The sequence below is a fragment of the Aquila chrysaetos genome, chromosome 2 (genome assembly GCF_900496995.4).
Source record: "Aquila chrysaetos chrysaetos chromosome 2, bAquChr1.4, whole genome shotgun sequence".
Classification (NCBI taxonomy): Eukaryota; Metazoa; Chordata; class Aves; order Accipitriformes; family Accipitridae; genus Aquila; species Aquila chrysaetos.
In genome coordinates, this window is record NC_044005.1 from 16,907,392 (window position 1) to 16,934,442 (window position 27,051).

Here is a 27,051-nt window from a genome sequence, read left to right on the forward strand (position 1 = left end):
CCCTCATAAGGAGGCAAGTTGTAGGTTATCCTTTGCATGTGAGAAAAAGGCAGCGCTAACCTCATAACTTCCTGTTTATAGTATTTGCAGTAAGTTATGTTTAGCTGTGAATAGCACTGCAAGTGACGTTCTTTTTCATAAATTCCTTTAAGTATAATTTCTAATGGAGAAACCAAGCAGCTAGTAATTTATTTTTCATTTTCGTTATGTGCTTATGCCATGGAGGGTCAGAGGTGTCTGAAACTTGCACAAAGCAGACACAATGGGTACTGTCAGTACTGTTTCTCCATCTTGCCAGCAATGGATCTTGGGGCTGAAGTTGGCTGTGATGCATGTGCTGTGGCTGTACCATGCCAGTGTAATTAGTAGTGCTGATGGGACAAAACTCTTTCTCTTGTTGCTAAAATAATGTGATTGTGAATGTGGCTGTGGCATATGGTCCCATTGCCGTGTATTTTCTCATCCCTGTGTTATCTGTGAAGGATGATGCTGGGGAATAGTTGGATTTGCTCAGTTGAGAATTTCCCTGCTAGAGGAGACTTTTTAGATGATATGCAGTTGAGCTATCCACATCCTTTGCTTCTTCCTTGCCCAGGTTCAACATGGAGCATAAGACCAGGTTATGCTGTGGCATGTGGCTGTTTGTGAGCTATTTAGAGCCTGCAGATTTTGTCCCCAAATGTGAGGCAATACTTGGCCAATTTAATCAACTGGTAGTCTGCCCAAATCCCTTCTTTTGGCAAGAAATTTATTAAGTAGCTAAATGATTACTCAGCAAAGCTAAATGGATTTTATTAACATCAGAATTTGCATTGGAAACAATGGAGAAGTACCAGCATACATTTGAATTTTGTAGCAAGCTTTTTAGCTCTGGGACCAGAATATTAGGGATCCGCAGCTGTACAAACTGTGTTCCTAAGAAAACGTGTTTTCATCTCAACTTTCATAGATGAACTTGTTTCTACATGGGAAGGCCTAGAAACTTCTCCAAATTAGGCGGGGACATAACTAATCGTTTGGCAGTTCCATCCAAATAATTAGGCAAGCTCAAAATTTCTTGGGCTGGAGACTTTCCCAGAACAGTCATCTCATCTATGCTAACAAAATGCTCTCTTAATTTGGGCAGACCCTTACTTAACCTGATCAAATGTCAACTGTACAAGCATGGGGAACTTAAGCAGAGACTTTCTGGGAAATTTGGTGAAAAAACAAATGGCAGCCTTTTAATGAAATTACAGAATTCATTAAGTTATGCATTTAAGATGAAACCAGCAGGTGTCCCATGTTCTTTGATAGCCGTGATCTGTACCATCACCATAGAGTGGTGTCTTGGAGCTATTTATTACATCACTATGTCGACTTCTTGTGATGGTGTTTGAAAAACTGTTTGCCACTTCTCTTCTGGTTTAGAGTGTGATGAAAACCTTGATCATCTCTCCATCCCAGACAGAGGTATCACTTGGGAAGCACTGTATAAACAAGGGGATTCAAGGTCTTGTTCCAAGATCAGAAGTAAACAGGAGACCCAGCAGAGGCCAAGGTCTCCCAGCACCCAGACTGTTGTGTCTCTGGCAGACCAAACTTCCTCTCAGTCTGCTTTAAGCACTGACTTAAAGAACAACAATTGTCATCGTTGGTCCCTTCCCTCATATGGCTAGGCTTTTAAATACTGCATTGCCATTGTATGATTCTCCAGGGTTTCCTCCATGCTATTGAATTCTATTTTCCGTTACAAAGTCAGGACTGTATTGAGTGCTTACTTTCAGAAATCCAACCCCAGAGGAAACAATTATGGTTTTCCTCTTGGCCATCTGTCTTGCTGATAATTTGTTGTGCCGCAGACACAATTTATTTTTAGTTAATTCTGAGCTGTAGCATGTGTCTTTGTTGCTGTAATGCTGTTTTGCCTGTTTCATGATCATTTACCAAGATGTTTCCACTTAGTCATGTTCCTTACAGTCAACATCTATCTGAAGAAGCTTGCCTCCTATTCCACTTTTGTCACACTTGGGAATATACAAAAAGTCTCAGGTTTCTCACTGAGGGTGGAAATTGCAGTCTTCCACTGAGTCTGAAATTATTATTTTATTTTTTTTTTTATGTCCAACATATTTAATCTCAGACTGCTAGAAATTCGTAAGGTACCATTTACATAAATTACAAGATGAAAAAAAACCACCAAACCAATAAACAATAGATCTCAAAGTATACTGTTGTCTTGCCCTTTTCAGAGTACTGGAATAGAATATTTCAGTTGGAAGGGACCTACAATGATCATCTAGTCCAACTGCCTGACCACTTCAGAGTTGACCAAAAGTTAGAGCATGTTATTAAGGGCATTGTCCAAAAGCCTCTTAAACACTGACAGGCTTGGGGCATCAACCACCTCTCTAGGATGCCTGTTCCAGTGTTTGACCACTCTCTTGGTAAAGAAACGCTTTCTAATGTGCAGTCTGAACCTCCCCTGGCACAGCTTTGGACCATTCCCAGGTGTCCTATCACTGGATCCCAGGGCAAAGCGCTCAGCACCTCCCTCTCTGCTTCCCCTCCTCAGGAAGCTGCAGAGAGCAATGAGGTCGCCCCTCAGCGTCCTTTTCTCCAAACTAGACAAACCCAGAGTCCTCAGCCACTCCTCATGGGACATGCTTTCCAGTCCTTCCACCAGCTTTGTTGCCTTCCTCTGGACACATACAAGTACCTTGAAAACTGTTAGGTAACTACTCTGTTCCTGACTTAAATACTTGGGAGAGGGCAAATTCTGTGGCTCAAGTAAAACGATCACAAGCTTACACTCATACTGGATTGCTTAAAAACTTACTTGGCATTACTAAGTAATCTCACTCACTTTTAGCAAGATCAGCATTGTGGTTCTATTAAACTTCAAATTATTGCTGTTTTGCCAATATACCACTCTAAAAGTTGATGAATAACAGCTTCAGAGTGGCGTCCCAACTAGCCACTGGTGGTCAAGCAAGATCATGCCTACCTGTACAATTAAGCCTCAGACCACAGATATTCTTGTCATATAACTCTGCTGGTTTTCTAGATCTGAGTGAGCTGGTCCTGGGATAAGATGTACCTGTGTCTGGCAGCTATAGGCACTGTAGACTCTGCAGAGGTTCAGCTTGATCTCTCAGTTCCTCAGAGTGCTCCAAATAGTAGGCTGTAACAGAAAAAAAGGGTCAAGGATGTCAGCTTTTCCACCTGCAGGCACATGAAGGGATAGAGTGGTGTTCACAGCTGCCTCTGGGGGCAGGGAATAGATCGCTTAGGTGTGGTGCAAGAAATTAAGCCCCACAAGGGGTCTGCACGTTCTGGATACACATCAGGTTGGGGTCAGTTCTGGCTGTGCACAGCAACGCTACTTGTCAGTGCCTGACAACACAAGGATGTGCCTGGGGTACAGTGGTGCCTTGCAACAAGATGACTGATCTATGCATGGGCAAGTTATCTTTGGTACAGCTGAGTGAGACAGACTCCCTTCCTGAGCAAGGGAGCTTCCTGAGAAAGGGATATGCTGACACCAGGAGAACACTGTGCTAATGTGAATTTACTGCTGGGTATAGATAGGAAAGTGTCTTCAGGTGTCTTGGCCTAATGCTGCATTGCATCATATAGACATATCCCTGAGATCAGAGAAATGCTATTGGGGTTTTGTGCAAGTTTGGCTGAAACCTGTGTATGTCATGATTTTAAAGGGGGGGGGGGGGGGGGTGGTGGTGGTGGTGGTTGTTGTTGTTGTAGGTTTTTATTTTAAAAAAAAAAAAAAAAAACAACACACCAAAACCAAAACAACAAAAGTGGCTCTCAACATCTGCAGTGTTCAGTATATGATTTACCAAGTGAAGATTTAAGATAACAGCTCCTGCTCATTAAGTTGAGGTTCTGAGATTTCCTGAATGGTGACTACCAAGCTGTAGAATGAAACCCCACAGATTGAAAGGGACCAAAATTAAAAACAAGCATCATGTAAGAAGCTGACAAAAGAAAAAAAAAAATCAAATGTAGTAGCAACACAGAAGATGCACTGCATATTTAGTTTAGAAAGAAAAATTTAAAGAGAAAGGAAAAAAATTGATCAGAGATTGGATGTCCACTAAGGTGCTACTTCTTTTTATGTGAAACACTGGAAAGAGGAAACATTTTATTGCTAATGCATGCCTTAGTGAGACGGGATATCACTCATTGAAAACTGGGGAAGCAGTGTCAAAGAGTGGCGACAGGAAACATAACATTACCAAATTTCTTTCAAGGTCCGCTGGTCTTGGGGTGGGTTGCTTTTAAAAATCTGGAGCCATTGAAGGACAATAGGCGTTTATATGTCAGCCAAGCAGCAGTTCTCATATCGTTATGCAGAGAACTTCCCCTCGTTGCCTTCAGGGATGCAGGTTCCCATACCAAAGGAGGAAAAGTACTAGCAGGACCTGACGAACAGATTCACTCTTTTAATACACTGATTCAAAAAGGGAAAGCTGAGTCGTCATTCTGAAAATAGAAATATTGACAGGTATCATGGTAACGTTATAAAGGAGAATTTTAAATTCCCCTGGCTTTTGAGCTTGCTAAAGAATGGTAACTTGGGTGACTAGAAACCCTTGCTTTCTTTTCCTCCCAGTCTCACACTTAGCGATCACCCTACTGGGCATTTTCTGGGCCATATGTGAAATAAAGAGTCTGACCCTGAGCTTACTATTAGTGGTCTAAATCAAGAAGGACCCTACTGAAGCCAGTATTGCACTAGGCAGAGTCATTTAAAATGTGTGTGGAAAAGATGAGTAAGATTATCTTTCGGGGATCTGCTGAAAATATTGCTCAATTTGTTCCAATCAATAAATTATGGTGCTATTTTAAGTAATGGAAGTGCAATTCTAATGTCTTTGCTTCCAAGGATTCTCAGCAAAATACATAGGATGCCATGGAAAATAACTTTTCTACGTGCTTCTAAATGGCACAAGATAGGAAAGTTTCAAAGTTGTGTTATAGACCTTCAACAATATTTAGTAAGAGGGCTTCTTAAAAGGATTCCAAAGCCAAAAGACACTTTGATTATTTAACTTGATCTTGTGTATAAATAGACCACAAATTTCCAAACAGTGCTTTCTCAACACTTATATTTTATGAATCCTTTCCGTAACTGAGTTCCATTTATTGAGGAAGAGTATTTTTTCAAAGCTACATGTCATTGAAAAACATATCTAGGAGAAGAAATGGGCTATATTTTTGTTTTAATATCTATTTTAAGTTTGTGATTCATCTCTACGTAACTAACATGACTGTATTCTATGTGACTTAGGATAAAGCAAGCAGTGAGGGGGAGTGGGGAGTGCCTTCTGTGAATTCCTCATATACCAATGAACAGATGGGATATAAATTATTTTGTTTTCATAACCTACAAAGAAAAAGACTCATGATTCACTGTAACTATGATATAACAATTAGTTCATAGTCGATAAAGTACCATTCCACTAGAGAGCTCTAATGCTGTCTCAAGGCTATAATATTACATTAAACAGTATTTGTTATTGATGGAAAAGAAGGGGAATACTTTGATTATGATTATATCAAAGCTACTGGTCTCCCAACCATGATGGGAAAAATATCAGTTTAGATTTTAAATTGTACAATCTTAGATGGTTTTCATCAGGAATAATACTTCAGTCTCGTGTCTCAACTTTGCAGCCATCCAGGGAAACCTATGTAGTTTTCCAATGTCAAATAATCTGAAGAATGGAAGGTACTTGTAGTGTGTACGTTGACATAATTTAAGGCAGATAGGAGAGAAAAGGAAGGGAAGCAAATCACTATAGAATAAAAATAATTCTTAGGTGTTGTAATGTGTTGAAGTAACTTTGTAAATCAAGGAAAAAAAGGAACATGATGATCCTCACATCTGAACAACAGGCTTATAGGCTGTTTTTCCATGCAAACAGATAAGACTTTTGCCTCTGATTTCCTAGGGAGGAAGAACAGTTCTTGATATATATCAGTGCCTCAAGTCCAAGCTAAATGCTGTTTCTAAGACTTAAAGGAGCTGAAGTGATGAAGACACTGCAAGGTTTACATGGAATGGCATTTTGTAAATGGCAATCTAACAAGTCAGAAGAATTACTTCAGTTCAAAAAATCTTGTTGTAATGAGAACAGCTTCCTTTCAGAAATCTCCTTCACTTCCTTGAAATTCCACTTAAAGAAACCATGATGCCATCCTGTGATAGCCTCACAGATTGCTCTAAAGCAATTAAATCAAACAAACCCTATGGTTTGTGGAACAGACAGTAAAATCTGTTACTCCAAAACCATATTGTCTTGAATCTGATTATTAGAAAGGTTTCCAACCTGAAAAGGTAACACATGTCAACAATTATAAACAATATAGCTTGCTGGAAAAAAACTATAAGGCTATATATCCTAACAGTGACAGCAATCAGACAAATTCTGTAGTTGTACTGATTGTTAATGAATTTCAAGTGTATAAATCAATCGATAGATAAGACTTAGGCTTCCAAATGACTTAGGAATAGTTCCATAAAAAGGTTAAGCTTCTGAATTCTGTCATCAGGGTTTCCCTCTTAAAAACAAACAAATAAACAAAAAAAAACCCCAACCCCAAACCCTCTTAAACCTCTCTCGGAAGCTAACCTGGGAACTACCCAAGCATCTGTGGCTTCTTAAGGTCTGCTTTGGGACATTACCCACAGGATAGCTCTTCTGATGGTAACAAGCAGGCAGCCCATGCTCTATGAACCACAAATTTAATCTATGAGGTTCAGTGCACTACTAGAACTAATTAATGATGAAATACTAAGATACTATATTCTTTCTCCTCCCCCACAATGTCCAGTGTTCATTGGTCAGAGCACTTACCTAAATGTGGAGGAAGGCAGCTCAGGTTCCTCTTCTGCATGTGGGGACATGAAGGCTGCATTCACTGAGCTGTACAATACTATTTGCCATACTCCCATTTTAGTGTTCAGGCACTAAATAAAAGGTTAACTGGATGAGAGACAGTGAATACAAGTGTCTTAGCAGTTAGGACACTCGAGTCTTACATTGCTCCTCCAATCACCAATTACATATTTTAAGAAGGGTAAGACAAAAAGCACCAATATGTAGCTTTCCAGCCATAGTTTATTAACACTGCAATTTTTTCAAGTTTCCCAGTAAATGCTATGCAGATTTCCAACTGAAGTCTGAAGTAATTCAAAGGTTTTCATGGCTTCTCCTAGCCAATTTTTCCTATAGTACTAAGTGGAGTGGACATTAACTTTTAAATACCTTCCCTGAGTTGAAGTGAGATTCAAAGCCAGAAGTATGCAGAAAGGGTGAGACTTCTTTTTGCACAAAAAAAAATTATTAACTTCCAATATCTAGAGCCAAGTGATTATGCTTTTTCAAGTTGATCAGGAGAGGAGGAACTTCAAAAAGACACTGTAGTAATCAGTAAGACTGGGTATGGTATGTAGAACTCTTTAGCTGGCTCATCTTGGCACTAAGTTTCAAGACCTGATGCAGAAATTACTACATTTTTTGTTTAACCTGAGCTGTTAACGACACGGGTCCTATCATTAGCTGAATCTCGGGATTTGTGCTATCAAAACTCTCACCTGCAAAAACTTCAAGGTGATAAAGTAATAATCAGTCCTTAGGTTACATCACTGGTCAGCCTTGAGTGCTTCTGCTGTTTTGGGTGAAGGTGGAGGGGATGAATTCCTGACCAAGTAGTTGAGCAAGACTAGGGCGTATACCAGATTCTTCCTAAACGAGCAATGCCCTGGCAGGCAAGCTAAAAAGTAACTTCATGTGCTCTAGTGAGGTCCCCAGTCTGGACAGGTGAGGACCAGGACTCCTCTGGTGTAACACGTTTCTCAGCCCAGCACTCTTTACACATCTCTGCCAGGCAATGGAAACAAGGCTCGGCCAGAAGGGCTTTCAGATGGGACTTGGACAGGGATCCTTATACAGAGAAATGGTAGACTGAAGTTTATGAATTCCTGTGCTTGAACTGAAAATAAAGGGAAACACAAGGGAGGGAGAAGGGGTTTGAATACAATTTGTGCGCTCTTCGTAGCAAAGTGGAGACTTGAGATATCAATTCTGGCAGCTTTTCAGTGGAATCTTAACACTGGTGTAAGCCAAATGCATTAGGAAGAAATTAATGTGATTATAGGTATGCTAAATAAAGTGGTAGAAGACAAATGCCTGCACTGACAAGATACTAAGCTGGTTATGAAAATAAAAGTCCTATCTTGCAGTGTTTGATGCCGTGAAAAACTTGCAACATTACATGGGAGGTGCATGAGGAATGCAAAGTGAAGTCCATTGACTGTGTCCACAGTGTAAGTAATGGGTCGTGCCGAAGTCACTGTTTCCATTGAAGTGCCAGTCACAGAATTGCTCCTAGAGACTCAGCAGAGCTGCCCTTTCAGCAGGCTACAAAAAAGCACAATCTATCCTTCAGGAGGTCAGTCAGTATAAAGCCTCCAGGCAAAATTTGCCTTTCTGCACTCTGGAACTGTTTGGGGTGGGGTTTTTTGTTTTGGTTTGGTTTTTTTGAACCTCACTATTGTGCTACAATTTTGTCTGTGGGATGTGCATGGAATGGGCAAGTGACATCTGCAGTGCAGGAAAAAACCCATGATGTTAGGGGTTTTTTTTTTATTTCCAATTGTGGAATGGTCCTGCACTCTGGTTCTGGTAATCTGATGTGGTGGCATTTTCCCAGGCTTGTATTACACCGTAAGAGGAAATAGTCAAGTGGTTTGAGAGATGTCCTCGCTTCTATGCCAAATTTGTTCTGTTGGATTTGGTTTTTTTTAAATATAAAACAGTGCTTCACCACTTGCTTTAACATTTATTCTTTTCCCATGGTTCTTTCCTGTTAAAATGGATGTGTTACAATGGAAGTCTCTTACTGTGCAGGTTTGAAGGAGGCACTTCCTATTTCTCTGTAGTGAGTGATAGGCTTTATCTGCACAGAGACGATGGGGTAACCTACAACCAGTAGTTAGTCTGCAGCAATTTCCAAGGTCAGCTGTGTGTGCTTCACTCTGAAGGGACGCAGCCCACTCTCTGTCCTGGCAAGCCCTTGAGCAGCCCCGTGCAGAAGCCGGCACAGTGCCCTCATTCCCAGCCCTGTGGTGCACACAAACCCACGGAAAGCGCAGGAGTTTCTCATCAGAGTAGCCCTGCTGTGGTTTTCTTTAGCACTCGTGATGGTTTCCTATGCTGTTCAGGTAGTCAGGTGGTTTGAAGAAGAGCTTTTTAGAACCCTAAGTCATTTGTTCTTGACATGGCTGGTTTCTGAGACAGCTCTTCCCCGCTTAGCATGAATTAATGCATAGTAAGTACATAAGTACTGAACGAAGCAGGGGATTGTTGTCGAGCTATGAAGTAAGGGTGGTTCTCATCTAACTTAAATCAGCATCACTCGGGAAAGCATTCTTAACCCCAGCACTTGAACACATTAAAACATATCTGATGAACTGGTTTTATCACAAAAGAGATACTAGATTATAAAAAAATTGGTTTGACAATTTTGACACAGTATGCTGTTCACTTGTTGATATATTTAAAAGTTGCTTCAGTGACAAGATTATATTGCAAGTTTTAGAATATGATAGTCCAAAGCTGTTTATAATTACACTGTTGCATTGTACTGTACTAAAACCGCTCTGATTCTTGTCATATCATAGGTCTCAATATCTTATAGGTAAAATTGAAGCTAACCAAAACTATTTTGGAACAGGACAAAATATTGTGGGTTTTATATTTGCTTGTTTGTTTTTTTTCACATTTAGAGTAGACTTTTTTCCAAAATTGCCTGAAGAATAGGAATTCCTGATTGCAACTGGAAGATGGAAAAATTAAGGTTTCATCTAGAGTATCCTACAATCAAAAGTGAGGCAACTAGGACAATGACTTTAAGAATTAGGTCCTACATATCCTTGAACTACAAAGGAAATGGGAAGGTAAGGAAAATTCTTACAAGGTCAAAGTTTGACTGTAGGAGATTCCAGTCAATATGTACTTCAGAAGATAGGACCCACCTGAAACAAAATCAAGTCAGTAAATAGCAGAAATTACTAGGTAAGGTTGCATAGGGGATAGAAACTAGTTCGGCTAAGAGAAACTCGTGTGGTCATATAAACTATTAAAAAAACCAAAAGTATGAGGCTTTCAAAGGAATTAATGGGTATTTTGATTTACCAGAAGGTGAAAGAAATAAGTACTTTATAAGTACTTTCTTTGCATCAGCTGTTATCACAGAGGACTTTGAGGAATATTTACTCAAAGTCTTTTCAAGTAATAAATATTGCCAGAGATCAAAAGAATTTGTGTATTAGCACAGAGTAAGAAATGAAAGTATAGAAAGAATAAAAAAAAAAGGGGGGAGCCCAGGTGCTTGGAAGAAGAGCTGAGCTGCTGAGAAAATAAAATTCTCTGTTTAAAATTGTCTGCTACGCTGGAGGCCCAGGGAGTAATAAATCACTTTACCTACCCTTTAAAGACTCAGTAGGGAAATTCACAGAACAGTAAACTTTGTTTCTGTACCCAACTAACATCTGCAGGCATAAAACCTTTGTAATTCAAAACAGAAATGACAAGAAAAAAATTTTCATAAAAGGAGCATACGGGGGTCAGTTGATCTCATGTACTCAGAATTATAAGGTGCATCTTTATAAACTGTAATACAAACTTTGTGGGTGATTTGCTTAGCTCAAAATAAAACCTTTACAGGTAACAGCATTAACTGACTCCTGCTGGCAGATGCAGGAGGAGGACAGGCGACCTGGATTGCCTCGCGTTGGTGTGATACCCACGGTCGGGGCTGAGTGGCAGTACCAGTACCTGCACCACACGTGAGCTGGCAATTTCATAGTGTGGTGTTCTTAGCCTGCTGCCTTTCAGAAACACTGCAGCATCTCATAAGAATTCAAAGCAAAAGGCAAGTTCCTGGTTGATTCCAATGTTTCTGTTATCACAGCAGGCAATGAAATGGATAGCAGGCTGTTTATAGAGGTACTTCATCAACCCCCATATAAGATGTATGCATGCTGCAGTTAACGCAGTGAAGTCACTCAGTCATTCCAAAATATGTGAATTAATTATTCTTTATCCTAAAGAAAACTGTAACGTAGCATTAGACAAAGCAAAATATGTCAGTTGAAATGCTGTAGTGGACAGGCTCTCTTGGGCTAAAAGGCTGATGTTCTTTGTTAGTCTCACTACAAAACAATTTACATTAGCAGACATAAGCACCCAGTTTGTTTATGTAGATAATGCTGTGCAAGAACATAATGTCAACAATTTGAGCTGGTTTTATTACTCTGAATGCACATAGCTAAATCTTTAAATGACTGATATTCTTCCTCCTTGACTGCTCAACAGAATATTCTCTTCCCTTTCTAAATTATTCTCATTTCTAATTATTGTGCAGAATTTAGAAATGAACAGAATTGAGATCTGTATGATTCCATAGCTGCAATGGAAAAGTGAATTATAATTGGATATTGCTGTAGTGTAGCCATTGCACTGCCTTACATTCTGATGGGTAACCTCTGGAATATGTTATGTTGCTAGATTGATAAAGATTGGGACTAGAAGAAAACATGTCTTTGATTTTGAATTTTATTTTTAATGAATTTTTGTCAGACTTGCTATCAGGATTGGCCTATGCATCTTTGTGATGTTCTGAGTTTGCTTCATTCAAAGGTAAGTCAAATTTTTATTTAAAATTGTGCATGAGAGCTCACTTAGCATGTCCTTTTGTTATTCCTTCAGTAGATTTGAATGCGCTTGCCTCATTGGATCCCTTTTGGAGAATCACAAGGCATGTGATAATCTACATGTTGTATTGCACTGGTATGGCCAAATGTCTTCCTTTCTTCCTCTTGCCACTATTTGCCTTTATGAAGCTTTCTGAACATTCTACAGTGAGGTTTGATGCCCCCCGTCGAGTCCCCAAAAGCCCTTGGAATGGCTGCCCTCGGACAGGAGTTTGGGGCCACAGTCACAAAACCATCCACACTGCACTGTGGGACATGACGGTCGTTCTAAACTGAGGAGAGAACTGGGAGACAGCAATGACACAAGGGTTCATGGTGTAGGGCTTCTGAGCTTACGTTTGAAGAAGTTGAGACATCTTTTTTGGCTCCAAGATGTGTTTAGGCATTTCTTGGACTTTGAGAGCAGGTGAATCCACTTCTGTAGAAATAGCCACAGTGTTTTGTTTGTGCCATATATGCAATAGAGATGGTTTCCCAAGGCTGACAAATCATGCAGATTTGTAAATTGCAACAAATTATTAGTGACAGTGTATCACTGGAGGTAATAATTAAATAACAGCTTTTGCAAACTTCTAAATACTCTCAGGTAAACTGAGAATAAAATAAAAAACCACATGCTGCCATCAGTTTGAAGAACTTTATCCAAAAACACAACTTCCATCGGATATTAACAAAACTTGTCATTTTCACCATAGTAAAAGAATGAACCAGTACCAAGTACACACATAGTGAAAGCAGTCAATAACTGGAAAAGAATATAACAGGAGCTTAAAAGAATACATTTCTGTTAACTAAACTTGCTAATTACAGTAAACTTAGAGAAAACAGAGGGCATTTTTAAAGTAGGTTTTCTCTTTACAGATAGAGATCCACATTTCAAAAACAATCATTACAAGAGTAAAGTTTTTTCTTTAAACCAACCCATATATTACAAAAACAATACAGAGAAGCCCTGCAAATCTGTTAGTGTACAAAACAGGGCAGCAGAGAGAAAGCACAAGAGAATTAAATTGTCAAGGATTATTAAGCAAGATAACAGTGCATACTAAAAGGCTCTTTTAAAGCTGTTTTACATGAGCTGAAGGATGTCATTGCCATATGACTATGATTTTGTGTGAAGTACAGATGCTTTCAGAAGTGTCACTATTTAGCTTATTTTGGAAAAACCCCAACAATTAGGCAATATCTAAGATGAAATAACCGAAAACCAAATGTTATAGCCTACTTCAGAAAGCTAGCTACTGGATTTATTTACATTAGTTTAAAATTTCACTGAGGCTTTGTGCTTGACTCCTTCCAAATTTTGTAACTTCAGAACTGAAAGAGGTCTTAGTTAGATAAAGAATAAATACTTTTCAGGGTAGGTGCTCAGACAATAGAAAAAATAGTGCAACTGTTTGCTACATTATACACCCTTCCAGCATACCTATCAAAATATTCGGACTTGATTTTTATTACCTTCTCATTTAAAAAAATACAGTGTTCTGCTTTCTTTCTTTCGATTAGGAAATTACAGACGTCTTTAGATATATTTAAAATAAAACCCCAGCAACCCAGAGCTAGTCCTGCAAGCTGATCCACTGAAGCGGATGTCAGAAGTGTAGAAGTGTTATTAATCCAGCTGACTCCAGGTGGAGGCAAAGGTCCCTCTGGATAAAGCAGCTTGCAGGCTTGGGAACGTGGATCCTCCTTATGAAGGCAGTAACTGAAAAGAGTTTTAGGCCTAGATCTGTAAACAGTTTAATCTTATTCACTCATTAGTGGGACTGAACTCCACAGGAAATGCGACGTCACCTTAGTAACTGCAGCTCAAGAAGCTCCCGAAACAATACCAGCACAAGCAGGGAGTTGTGAGGGAGGCTGTTCGCCAATCTTGGTTCTGGCCAAGGAATACACCTCCTTTTGGTCACAACAAGATTTAGAAATAAGCAATCTGGCTGTAGCAGCTTGGCCATGCATCTGAGAACTACAGGTGTGACTAGATTTGAAATACCCATGGCATGGCACATTGTGGTTGTTTTCGCTGAATTAGGCTAGTAGTTAATGGCCTTGACCCCATAATAAATCACATGGAGCTTTTCAAGGGACTTTCACATGGCACTTCTACTCCCCTTGCCCTACCACAAGTGCATTACCACCAATTCTGATTTGCTGTGAATAACAAAGGACTTTGAGTTGAGGAAAGCTCAGTAAATGCTGACTGCAGAACAGTGCAGTGTATTTATAAAATCTGCATTTCTAAAAGGGGCTTTGGGTTGTATGGATACTGACAATACAGTTACCAAGCTTCATGGCCACATCTTACTCTTCTGCTTGGGGGTAACACTTTGTGGTTTGCTAAGGCAGATAATGATTAAGATCTTCCTACAAGAAGAGACCTTGTATCACTGATCTTTGCACTTACTGTGCTAAGTCCTTACATATCACTGACCATACTGTCAGTGAAGGTCAGTCAAGGAGGTGGTTAAGAAGGGCTGAAGAACATTGCTGACTTCCAAACACTCGCATGCTCCGATACCAGGGAATGAAAAGAATACAAAGAAGACAAGGGGAGAAATAAAATGAAGGCATAGAGACACATGGTAGTGACAAGGGGTTTAAAGGGATGGAGACGAGTTCACTTCAGGGTACTTTGAGGAGGGATGAGGAATGATGCAGCCTGAAGGATCAGGTAGTGACTTTTGAGACATTCTTGAGAAGTGACTTGTGTCTGTTCTCAGCCTTTTTAAAGTCTAGGTAATAGTAAGATCCACTTTGAGACCTACTGGCATAAAGCTGTAGATTACAATGAGGTGATGCTACTGTACAGATAATACTTGACTCATTAACGTTCCATCCTTAAGAAACCTAAGTGGTTTTTGCTCTACAGGGAGACTAAGCAGAGCTTTGGAAGGTAAGTCTTGCATGTATTCTACCAACATGGGAAACTTTTCAAGTATTTTCTACAATGGAAAAATATCTTCACTAGCAGCCTGCATAGGAAAGATAAAATGGTGGCACAAAGCTCCCAAGACTTCCTGAAAAGATGGAGACACCATTTGCGCTCATACGAAAGGGCATTTGCCTTTGTACCAACGGATCAACTCTGCCTATGACACTCAGGCAAACCTGCCTTCAGAGGCATGTCATTGAGGTCATAAGATATGTGGCAGGTTTGTGTTATCAGGGTTGTTTTCTTTTCCAGTTTCTGGCTGTGTTGCTGTAATTCCCAAAACGGGTTACTGCGAAAGTAGGACTGGTCACGTTGTCTCAGTGTAAATACTCTGGTACAGGCCAGAATGAGATAAAATTGCCATGCATTTTGTTCTGCAAAGGCACGTATTCCCCTGGCGTCTCCTGGGTAGACAATTGCACACTTTCTTCCTTCTTTGTGCCTGAAGAGCCAAAACCTAAAATGGCACATGGTTGGTCCCTACCTGTTAGGAGTTCCCTGCATGTCCAGAGAATAGCATAGTGATGACTTCATTTTCACTGTTTTGAGTTGGAAAGACAAGTGAAAATGCGAAGAGGGGTTGTATGAGAAAACACAAAAAGTTAGTGTCAGATCAAGGGCAGTAGGAGACATTAAGGCCTCAGGATGCTTTGATTTGTTTAGGATGGTCCCAGGCCAGGGGCGAAGGGCTAACTACATGTTAAATCATCCCTATCTTTACCTTATGGATGGTGGACCAATGTACTGATAACAATATACCTAGCAGAATATTGATCTCTGGCTCTTCTGCGAATGGAACAAATGCACTTGTTTCCCTGAGGGTTAGCAAGCTGTAAGATGAGGAGGGACATGCTGTACCTGATGGTTAGTTCACTAAAACTCAGCTCAGGCTGTGTGTCCAGGAAGCCAGCAGGGCTCAGAGGGGCAGAGCAGGAGTTAATGAAGCGCTCAGCTCTGCCTGTCAGAACCCTGATGTCTGACATTATCACCAGGGACCTGACTGCCCTTTTCCTTTCTGCGCATTAACCGGATGAAATCCAATTCTCCAGAGCTCTGAATGCTCTGAAAGCAGAGAAGCATTTTGATCTAGGATTCTGATTTTTGGCCTATTTCTCTCAATAATGGAAATCATCCTTAAAAAGAATAATTTTCCAGATACTGCTCTGTGATTAGCCACAGAAAACCCAGTAAAATTACATCAGATAAACAGACAGAGCTAAGTGAAATTAATAACTCAGCAGCCTGCAGAGAAATGTGAAGAAGATATTAACAACTGGAATTGTTTCAAGTCTAGCAAAACGGAAGCTTCTAATAATAGACAAAATACATAACCTATAGACTAAGGACTCCTGTTTTCTTTTGGTCCTGGACACAAAGGCACATTGTCCCTTTATCTTCAAATGAATGTACAGGTCAAAACTATAATGGCTGGCTGCTTCTGTTCACTCTTGATTTGGGACTTGTTATTACAGGCTGCTCAGCAGTTTGGTGGGATGCTGACCGCCCTCAAGTCCTATTGCAAACAAGGATTTTGGAGGGGGGAAATCTCATTACTTCTGAGGTATTTATCAGCTCACTTGCCCACTCAAATGGCTAAATACGTTATTTGTAGCAGGCAAGTCTCTCTGCTACTGTTGTTGCATCAGTTTCAAAATCTGTTGTTCAGTTTTGCAAGTGTGTGTCAACACAGAAATACAGCTTCCTCCCTCATTTTATTTTAGGAGGATATTAATGCTGTGGACAAGCACAGACTCCTAGCCCTGCAGATAAAAATGTAACAGGAGTAGCTGTGTGGGTTTCCCTACCCCACTCTCCTATCTAATGCACCTTTGCACCTACCTCCATAACTGTTCAGCCTTTAGTCTCTGCTGTGGTGGCTGCACAGCTGCTGTGTCAAGCTGCTGGCTGCTTAGAGCAAAACAAATCTTAAGAGACAATTCAATTATTTGGTATGTTGCTATTGATCCCTAGAGGCCATGGCTAGCAGAGACATGTTAGGGCATCCAGTTTATCTACTTGCTTCCTATGGGTCATCACTAACTTTGCAAAGTACACACAGTATCACTTCTTGTGTTTGTACAATGATGTTTACAACATAGCTAGGGGTCTAACACTGCATACGGAAAGTGTTTTGCTTTGTCTACTACAGAGCAAACTCCAGTCAGGACCTTGTAACATATCTGTGCTAGATGCTTTTATTTAAAGCACAGATCTATAAGTGGAATCCTGCTCTCATGCTGGATTAAAAAGTGCTCAGCAAAGCACAGAACCCTCTTCTGCTTTCACAGAGGAGCTTCAGAGAATGGCTCTGGGGCCTGTGTTTGGACTTTCTCGTCACCCCTCAGTGAGTGACAGCAGTTATCCAATTGCATGGCTCCAAGGAAAGGAGAAGCTACAGTGCTCCAAGTCAAACTGCATTGACAGTTCAGGTTATAACTTATATCCACATAAAGAAGCAGTAACACATTTCACAGGACCATACCTAAGAAACATCCACCATTCATCCACTTCTTCACCCCCCTCCATGGTGTCTCCAAACTTTATGATGGATGAGTCCCCTTTTTCAATGGTTGGATTTAAACCTTTCCTAACCTCACAGAAGATGGAAGTGGTTGTAGCAGATAAAGCCAGAACACAACCTCCAGAAACATACTGTGCATGTTATCACTATCAAAGTACATCAGAGCTTGAACCAGCTCTGCCCACTGTGATTTAGGGATCTTTAATATACCTGACAACATTCTGTACAGACTCTTGCATGCAGTATCCTTGCACCTGCATTCTAAAACTATTTTTTCTCAACAGAAAAGCTGTACAGTTAGTGTGCAGTTTAACTATGAGACAGGAAATGCCTGCACTTGCTGCCTGTACCCAGTCTGCCATGTCACCCTGTCAAGCCAATTACTTTAATTAAAGTTTTTGTCTGGCCCTTCTTGACAACTCGGCCTCCAATGATGAAAATATGTACAACGATGATCTGGAGGCAGAACTCATTCTCCAACACTTCTGTTATTACTATCAATTTGACATGAAAGTAGGAAACTTTCTTTGGGAAAAGCAACACAAAGGTGTCACTCTGTTTCATTAGTAGAGTGGTGGTTCTTCACTGTTCCCGCTCCAACACTGCTCTTCCATGGGTGAAGAATTTAGTCCAGTGCTTTGGGAGAGAGATGCAAACATTGCTAATTGCACTAAGATTAATATTCTAGGAAATTTAAACAAAGCACTCCGCTGGCAAATTCAGTAAGCAGTAGAATAATCCCATTGGGCAAGTACCATAGTGTCAAACTGGTTTTAATGATGGTGGAAACATTTTGCTCTTCATGCAAAAACAGGGCTTGCAAGATCTGGCCTAACTAGAAAGCCTACAGAAACACTGAAGAAAAGTCCATGAATACTTGATACAATTATAAAGGCAACAGAATATCAGAAAATGGCTGGGGACAGTACATTTCACTAAGCAGTATTTCCACGGGTCCTACATGTTTGTACACCAGACCTTGTCCTGCTCAATTCTGCACTGGAAACTGCAGCCTTCCAACCTCACTTAACAGCTTGCTTTGTGCTCAGCAAGAATAAGGAGGAGTGTAAGAACAGAAAAGGTACACAATTTGTACAGCTCCCCTGTTTTTTATTATCCTCTGCCTATGAAGGAATGAATAGGTATTTTAGGACAGTGAGAACCATTGTTTCTGTATCATTCTTAAGACTACAGCTATTTTATTAGACAGAATTTGCTTTGTGTCCAGCTGGTCTTCCAGAACTGGGCTTCTCAAACTTTCTCCCAGCACAGATCTCATCTGTCCTCAGCCATCTTCACAAAAATCTTGCCTCTAAACAGGGAAATAACTACACACACAGAAGCTCCGTTCAAGTGAGTTGTCTTTTTTTTTTCTCATCCTCAAAATAACTTAGTTTCTTTTCTCCCTCCCTCCTAGCTCCGTTTGCATCTTTCTCAGCTTTAAAGGCCAGTTCACAGAGAGGGAAAAAAAAAAAAAAAAAAAAAATTACACAGTGACTACTGAGTGGTTATAAATACTGATTTGGTTTGATTCAAGTAACTGTCCACCAGCCCTGCAGGAAAATGGGTTTAAACAGAAAAGAAGAAAATCCAAACCTCTCTATAAATTCAGCAGCTCTTAGTCCAGCCTCAAGCTCAGTGGCAGGCAAGTGTCAAAAATACTCTCTGTGCCTGCAGACAAGGCTTTCCGGAATTAGGGTAGTGGCTGTACGAGACAGAAAACCTATACAATACACGTAGACATAGAGGAAGAATTTGTCTGCTCCTCTCAGAGTGCAGACATTTTATATATTTGTGTTTATTTTTTAAGGGGGAAGAGGAAGATTTGCAACAGAAGTGATTTTTTTTTTCTTCCCTCAAGATTTTATCATCTCTGAAGCAAGGAAGGCTACAGCTTGTTTTGAAAACATACAGCTCTTGAAAAGGAACTGCTTGTGGGAACAATGCAGTGAAAATGTTGTCCCTCAACAGAACAAATCCAAATGATAAATCAGAGTTGTTACCTAAAGCAGGCTATATAAAAATCACTTCCAGGAGCCTCATCAGAACCCGGAGACATACTAACACTGAGATATAAGCACTTGCATCTCTGTCACTTACTGCCTTTTTTGTGCTGTTTCTATCCCACGACATACCTGACTCTTGCACTCCTTCGTGAGTAGTGTCCGATCTTTCTTTCAATTCTATTTATTTCATAGATGTCATTCACTGTTAATTAGGCTTCGCAATTTCCCCACGTTCTTTTGATCCACCAATAAGCTTATGAAAGTACATGGCTGCTGTAGGATATCTGGATTACAGTGAAATGAGCTGAAAAGCATGGTATTTGGCCTTTGTTTCCTGGAAGGGACACATCTACAAACCACTGCAACCCAGTACCTCTAGACAGAAATGGGAGCTTGTGCTGCTGCTCTGTATAACACGCCCTTCTCTGGAGTGCAGAGGGTCTGCAGACCAGCCACACCTTGCAATAGCTGTGCCTCCTCCTGCAAACAGCAGACAGGTTTAGCATCAATTCATAGATTATCAGACCCAGTAATTGATACTGGAAGGCAAGTGTTAGACAGCATGCATCTGCCTGTCATAGCTTTAATCATTTTGAACACAGCCTAGTAGCATATGCACGTGCTGAAGACTCACACACGATGAACTTGTACTTCATCAAAACTGAGCCAATGCCAACCATTTAGTCCACCTGGAAAACTAAGATGTTCAGCAAACATGACACAGAACAATTTCATACAACATTATAGCACAGTAAAAAATGCACAAAAAAGCTGACAAATGCAGAAGAGCTGCTAGAAAAATCTAAACAGTAGAAAATAAGCACTTTCTATATAAATCTCACTTTCTCTTTGTATTTACTATAACCACATTGGTCTCTCTTTTATTACATTTCTATACAAAACTGGTATTGGCTCTGTTCTCAATTAAAGCTCTCACCTCCATACAATTTGCAATTGCATCCAAACTTTCTGCCATCAAGATTCAAGATGAGTAACTTGCATTTCACTTCCATGATTGTGGCAGCACTTAATCAACAAAGTCCCTACCTATATGTATTTATATAGATATACATGTATATATACACACATACATACATACACATGACAAATACTGTTGCAGTTATCCTCTCTTCTAGTGTTTGGAGCAACAGTCATCCTAGAAGGTGAAGGCATACACCACTCCCACAACCACAATATTTCCAATTGTTGCTATTATTGCAATCCATAACAATATGGCATCATTTGAAGAACGGGATGTCTCTTCTGGTGGATTCTGCATGGAAGAAGCTGCATGGACGTTGGCTGATGAGTTAAACAAGGAGTACTCCGTACTAAAGTCCTCGTTGGGTGAGTCCATAAAGGCTCCTCCCATAACAGGAAGCTGTGAAGAAAGATAGGGCAAAATTAGATTGAAGGCCAGTATCTGTATTTGCTTTGTCTCAAAGTCATTACAAAAGACTAACCACTAGCAAACCTGCAAAATTACTTTACAATAGTTCTTCCATTTCTGTTAGAATCATTATTATTACAGAAAACCTATGTATATCACACGGACTATACATAAAAACTAGCACACAGGCTCTAAGTCAACCTAAGTAATTATATGCATTTAGAAAGAAGAGATACAGCTATCCACAAAGCAGTCATGTACCAAAATGTAAGTTTACAGCAACATGATTGTTTTGTGACTACCAGCAATGGTATCATACTACCATAAGGCATCGAGCAAGCACAGCAAGGATGGGATGCAGAGAATCTGTTCTCCTTTCATGTATCACTCAGAAGCAAACCCTTGATTATGTAGAGATCATGCAAAAACATATGAATTGCAAAAGTTCTTCTTGAAGAACAGGTGGAGTGCACTCTGTGCACTAACTTCACTTGCAAAACACACCATTGCAACGATTCAGGATTTATAAATCTATACAATGGAAAACTTCAAATTGGATTTTAAAAGGCTCCATAGCAATGAAGTGAGTGGCAGATTTCCAATGCTTCTCCCACCCCAGACTTCTCCTACAGGGAAGGACATGGTTTCTTTGGTGCCGTTAGTGGATTTCTCAGTGGTACCAGCAAAAGTTCTCAGTAAGATAGTAGTTATTCAATACAGGAATATGCAAAAGATAAAGAAAAAAGGAATCATTTAACCTTGTCCTTATACAGGTTCCAACTGTCTTCCCAACTTCATCCTAAATCACAACACATATTCTTCATGATTCAACAACTATTTTACCTTCTACACAGAGGTGTAAAATTACATCCTTCTGCAAATGTATGGATTCCTCATTCAGGCAAGAGAAGGGTACCTACTGCAGTACTAAGACCATCTACTACTAAAAAAAGGTGCACACAAAATATTTAATTTTTTTTTTTTTTTTTTTTTTTTGCTTCCATCCTTGTCCCTTGTATGTTTGGGAACGCAGATCTGGAAGAGTCTCCCCTGGCTCACCTAGTGCAGGCTCCAGTCTCATGCAAGTATAGGACATTGTTTCAGAAAAAGCTGCAGAACATCTGCTTCACGTATCTATAAATGCTCAGCAACCTCAGGAACTACAACTGTTATGTACTGCAGGAAGAGCACTAGCAGTGTGATTATCATAAAGCCCCAAGTTTCTGCAGTACTCAGTAACTAAAACTCCCGGAGGACTGTAGTAGGTAGGTAGACCAAACCCATGGCTTTACTGGGGCGGGGGGGGGGAAGACCCAGAGCCATATGTCCAAATCTCTCTGCCAGCCTGACCAAAAGGGAAAAATTCCATCACGGCCTTGATGACTGGTTTGGTCTTGAGCAATGAGTAAAACCTAGACATCAGTGCATCCTACCTACACTCTCCTTTCAGATCTGGTAGAACTCCAGTGCTTCAAGGAAAGCTGAAAAAAGTCTGAGAATGTTCTCCTTAAGAAACACTCTTGCTCCAACACAACCAACCTTTTCTTCCCCACAGTGGTCTCCATGCTGCTGCTGCTGCCACCTTCCAATCTTTAGACACAATTACAATGTCCTGTTTTACACCCTACTTGTAAGTGCTTTTGGGTTTCTGGCATTATTATTCTTCACCTTTCTCAATAGGACTTTCTTCTACAGCTGAAACCCTCTGGCTCTGTAACAAAAAAATAAAAATCCTTCCTGCTGTTATACTAGTAGTAGTACTATTATAACTTCAGCAGTACTGTTGAAGTCACCACAGCCTATGAATAACAGAGGAACCAGCCTTGTCTTCATTCAGCCACATCACAGAACGCTGCTATACCATCAGCCCTAAATTACCGTGCCCACTGGGCTGAAAAATCAACCTCTTTTAACACCCTGACCTTCAACTCCCACATCACATTTTGACTCTCCCAGTAACCTCTCCCTTTGGTACCAAACTACACCCCTCCTGGCTGTGTGCAACTGTGCTAGGGAGGCTGCTAAACAGGACAGGATTTGAGGATAAACCACCTCACCTCTCCACAGTGGTGGCTGTAATCTATAAATTAGAGCAAAGAATTTGAGAAGCTTAAGAATAAAGTAACTTTTTTTGCTTGCTATCCATAACATTTTACAGAGCTATAAAAGACAGAGTCTTTCAAAGCTGACTGCTGAACAAATTTCATCTGTACTAGAAAATATCGTTTCACATTCAAAATGAAACAGAGAATGATGAAAGACCACGATGGATATGTCATACTACCTAATCCACATTAAATAAAATTATCTTTGAGATCAAATATGATTAGACAAAAGCAGTTTGCAAGAAACCAAACAGGAAATTGCAAGAGTCAAGTTTGATACATTCTCCCTCCATCAAAGATTTTTGCTGCCAGTTTCAACAGAGTGTGCTTTAAAGAGAGAAGCAGCTTCCATTTCACAACAAGCCCAGCTTGACTTTTTGAATCTAATTCCACCGGCCTTTATGTCTTGGGATTTGATAAGGAAAACATTGCTCAGTTTAATCAGGATTTCTTTTATGTAGAGATTGCCACAAAAGGCAATTCTGACTTCAAACAAAAGTGTATTTATGCAGTGATGCTGCCATTTAACAGCGATGGAGACATTGGTTAAAGATCTTCGTATCAAGTGACAGGCATACATTTACCATACTGGCAGCAAAATGCTCAATCTGAGGCACTTCCCTCCTTAGCACACCATTTTAAGGCTATCAGCATTTAGGACAGTCAATTCTGCAAAATCTTTCAGCTGGAACAATCATCCAAAATAGAGAGGTACACGTATACATGCATGTGCACAAGAGAGTGGGAGGTCACGAGCACTGTTCTGGTGAGTGACACCTGGGTTTTGGGCCACACATTCTGTGCTCTCAATGAGTTATTTGAAGTGACAAGCTTCCACCCTGTTAGTCCACCTGGTGCTGTCACAGAAGCAGGGAGCATTCGTGTAGCAGCACAGCTACGCACCACACTAGTGGCAAATGATGTCAGATCTGAATCTCCTTGTACCATCTAAGGCTCAGACAAGCTGTTTGCACCATCTGAGGGGAACACATGGTGAAACAGCTCATCTGAATCTCTGAAAGGCTTGCGGTGACCTGATATAAAGCACTGACATTCAGCACCTGGCACAGGCTCTTTCTGTAAAACTGACTTCCAGTTTTTCTGTTTGTAGGTCAGTAGCACTTCACCGCAGATCTGGAAATAAACCTTACTGCCAATTTCCCGTTTGCAGAAATCGTCCCTTACTAAATGTGTATTCCCCCCTTCTCACTGCTAAAATGGCCTCACATAAGAGCACAGGAATGGCCATATGGTGTCACAGAAAGTCCATCTCCCTTGTGTGTTAGTTCCAACAGTGGCCATAAATAGATGCTTAGGAAAGAGTAAGAGCACAAGAGGACAAGCATGTCTGATACTACCCCTTAACAATTCACAGCTTCCAACTGTGTTCAGCTTAGGAAATTCATAAGCCAGACGCTACTGCTATGGATTTAATAATTTACAAAGAATTTTGCTACCATGAAGTTTTCCAGCGTCCACCTGAGCTCATCTAAAGCTGAGCATCCTTCTCAGTCTGGCCTCTGACTCCCACTTAACAGTCAGGGCTGCCCAGTAATTAGAGTCATGTAAATCATCCTTGGGAGATATGCCTATCTCTCCACTGAAGAGAGGGAAGCACGGATGATTAATATCAACTGGCAATCTATCTTTTTGGTAGATTAACTTCAGTGAGATGAATCTCATCCTCAGTCTTGATGTCTTTGTTCTCCCCAAAGGTACAGTATCTTCCCTCTGCAGTCTTATTTGAGATATTACATTAAAGGCTGTGAGACATCCAGACCTGACACTAATGGGAGTTGCAAAGTGCCTGTGATAAACAGTAGGCTGAGGATAGACAGCCTGCAATGCTTTCCGTGCTTGCTCTATTTGTCTGTCCGTGCCTCTACAAAGCAAATATACACCAATTCACATCAGCCAAGAGCTTCACCCATGTCACTGCCACTACAGTGACCTGCAATCTGTTTTAGCCCCAGAGGGTTTTTATAGCTTAAAGTTGTGCAGAACCTGTGCCACCCTCCCCAAGAGCGCTGGGCGAGGTCAGAGCAAAGGGTTAACTGGGAAACGTGACAGCGAGGGACATGGCAGGAGCAGATGGCGAGGGGGAATGCTGTAGCACTGTTTGGAAATAAAACTCTTTTCCTAGTGACTGTCGATACTGTTAAGTAGCACTAATAGTACGTCGCTTGCTAAATGGCTTCTGGGACTGGCGAAGAAAGAATTCAAATCATTAAATAGCAACAGGCGGAAAAACCAAACAGCATGTCAAGTGGTAATGAGAACACCCACTGCGCTGAATACCTCCTACTGACATCCAAGAGGATGCTTTAGGGTCACGAGCAGGAGAAGGTGGCTCTTGAACAGTTAAGTGATACACTTTGCAGTTAGCAGAAAAATCCTGTTTTATAACCAGAATGATTCACATGAATGAAGAACATCATGTCAGGTACGAGTCACCAATACTCTAAAAATGATACCTTTCTTAAGTAGGATCACAGACAATCCATTACTTCACAATAACATTGCTCCATTTCTTTGAGAATCAGATGTTCATCATTTTTTCATAGTCAGCTAGAGAAGTGTAACACTTAATTCCTGCTACCTCACTGGGAACCCAGGCTTAGCATAGAGATTTGAAAGCATAGCTGAATCTTCTAGTAGCCATTTTCCAGAAATTATGAAACCTCAGCAGCAGCTTTAACAGCTGTGCTGTTTCTTGGCCCTGGCCTCACCACACACCACTCTGGGGATGGGATGCTGACAGGCAAAATGTCACCCCAGCTCAGACATTGTTTTGTAAAATCCCTGTTGTTACTTCAGAATATCTAATTATTCAGTGTTTCTTTTTGGTTAAATTTTAGATAGCATATTTTGACATGATGGCATGTCATCATGCCATGAATACATAAAATGAAATTATTTCCTTCTGCCCTGGCAGCGTGTGATTTGCTGCACTGCACATTTGTGTCTGAAAACCTTCTAGCTGCAATCACAAACCAATCTAACGCAGTTGCCAAAGATGGTAGCAATATACAGGTTTGCAAAAGCATCATAACCATATTTTATTTCTTAAGCTCTTTTTAAATAAACGTTTTGCACTAAAGAGATACCCCACATGACCAATATTCTCCCCACACTAATTCTCTTGTGTCTCACAGAAATGTGCATATATATATATATTCTCATCTAAAGCAGGCACTATTATGTAAATGAAGATGCCCTGGCTACTATCTATTTACTGGTAATATCTAGAGAACCAAGTTCTGTCCACCATTTGCCAGAATATCACCCTACTACTTACAATGTGAAGACTGGGTACACAGTGACAATCAGGACAGTTATTCCATGTTCACTGCAAGTGGATTAGTTTAAATGCATTAAAACCCCACACAACCAAAATTAAAGGGCACCTAAGGCAATTCTCTTTAATTTCTTAAACAGGTCTCTGAAGAGGGAGGATCCATGCAAATGCTTTATGCAGTTAATTTCAAATTCTCATTTAACTAATTCAGATCCCTGCTTCACCCTGAAATCACAGTCTCAGGTTGACAAGCTTAAGAAAAACAGCTGCTTATTTTCAAAATATAGTTGTCAAAGTGCTCACCCTACCAGTGGCAATGGAAAATTTTCACTCTAACTTGGAAGCATCAGGACTTCACCTGTTATTTTTAATCTTGTTAAAACCTCTCAATTCTATCAACCCCTGCTTTTCTTCTAATTCATGATATTCCTAGGACCTGTGTATTACTTCCTCTGCTGCTTTCCCAATTCATGCTAGGCTAGATGTAATGTCTTTGTCCTTTTAGATGAGATCACTGTTCACAGTTGTTCCTTATCAGCAGTATCTCAGATGCCAGAGGTTTGGTTTTCAGCCTTGCTGTTGAACCACACTAAGAGTTGCCGTGGCCAACAGGTGTCTACATATTCAGGAAGGAACATTCCAAGATGTTCCAAGATGCTGCAGCAGGCATTTCGATTCTGAGTTTGCTCTTGGCTGTAGAAACTGGTTTCCCTGAACTAAAGTATTCCCACAGGTAACCGAGCTCAGCTACATCTTTGTCCCTAAGCACAGCTACCCCTCAAGAGCCTTACATGAGCACATGCCTTGTGCAGACTGGTGCACCTCTCTGTGGAAAGTTACACTGCTGAATCAGCTGCAACAAACAGTGTAAATAACTGGCATGAAGGTAAGTGTTTTCACCCTGATTTTTTCACTCTCATATTTCTGCACAGGTAGCATCCAAGATACCCTAATGATAAACATGCTGTGATTCCATTCCCACAATTTACATCTGCCTAGCACCCCCTTGAAATA

At 40.5% G+C, this 27,051-nt stretch overlaps 1 protein-coding gene across 1 annotated transcript in view; it reads right to left on the reverse strand.

Annotated features, from left to right (window-relative positions):
* Positions 1–12,408: 12,408 nt before the first annotated feature.
* C2H14orf132 (chromosome 2 C14orf132 homolog) overlaps positions 12,409–27,051 on the reverse strand; it is a 43,661-nt gene continuing 29,018 nt past the window's right edge. Inside the window, exon 2 of the mRNA XM_030002575.1 lies at positions 12,409–20,625. Within this exon, the coding sequence (XP_029858435.1) occupies positions 20,401–20,625 (225 nt within the window). The 3' untranslated portion in view covers positions 12,409–20,400. The remainder of the gene's footprint in view (positions 20,626–27,051) is intronic.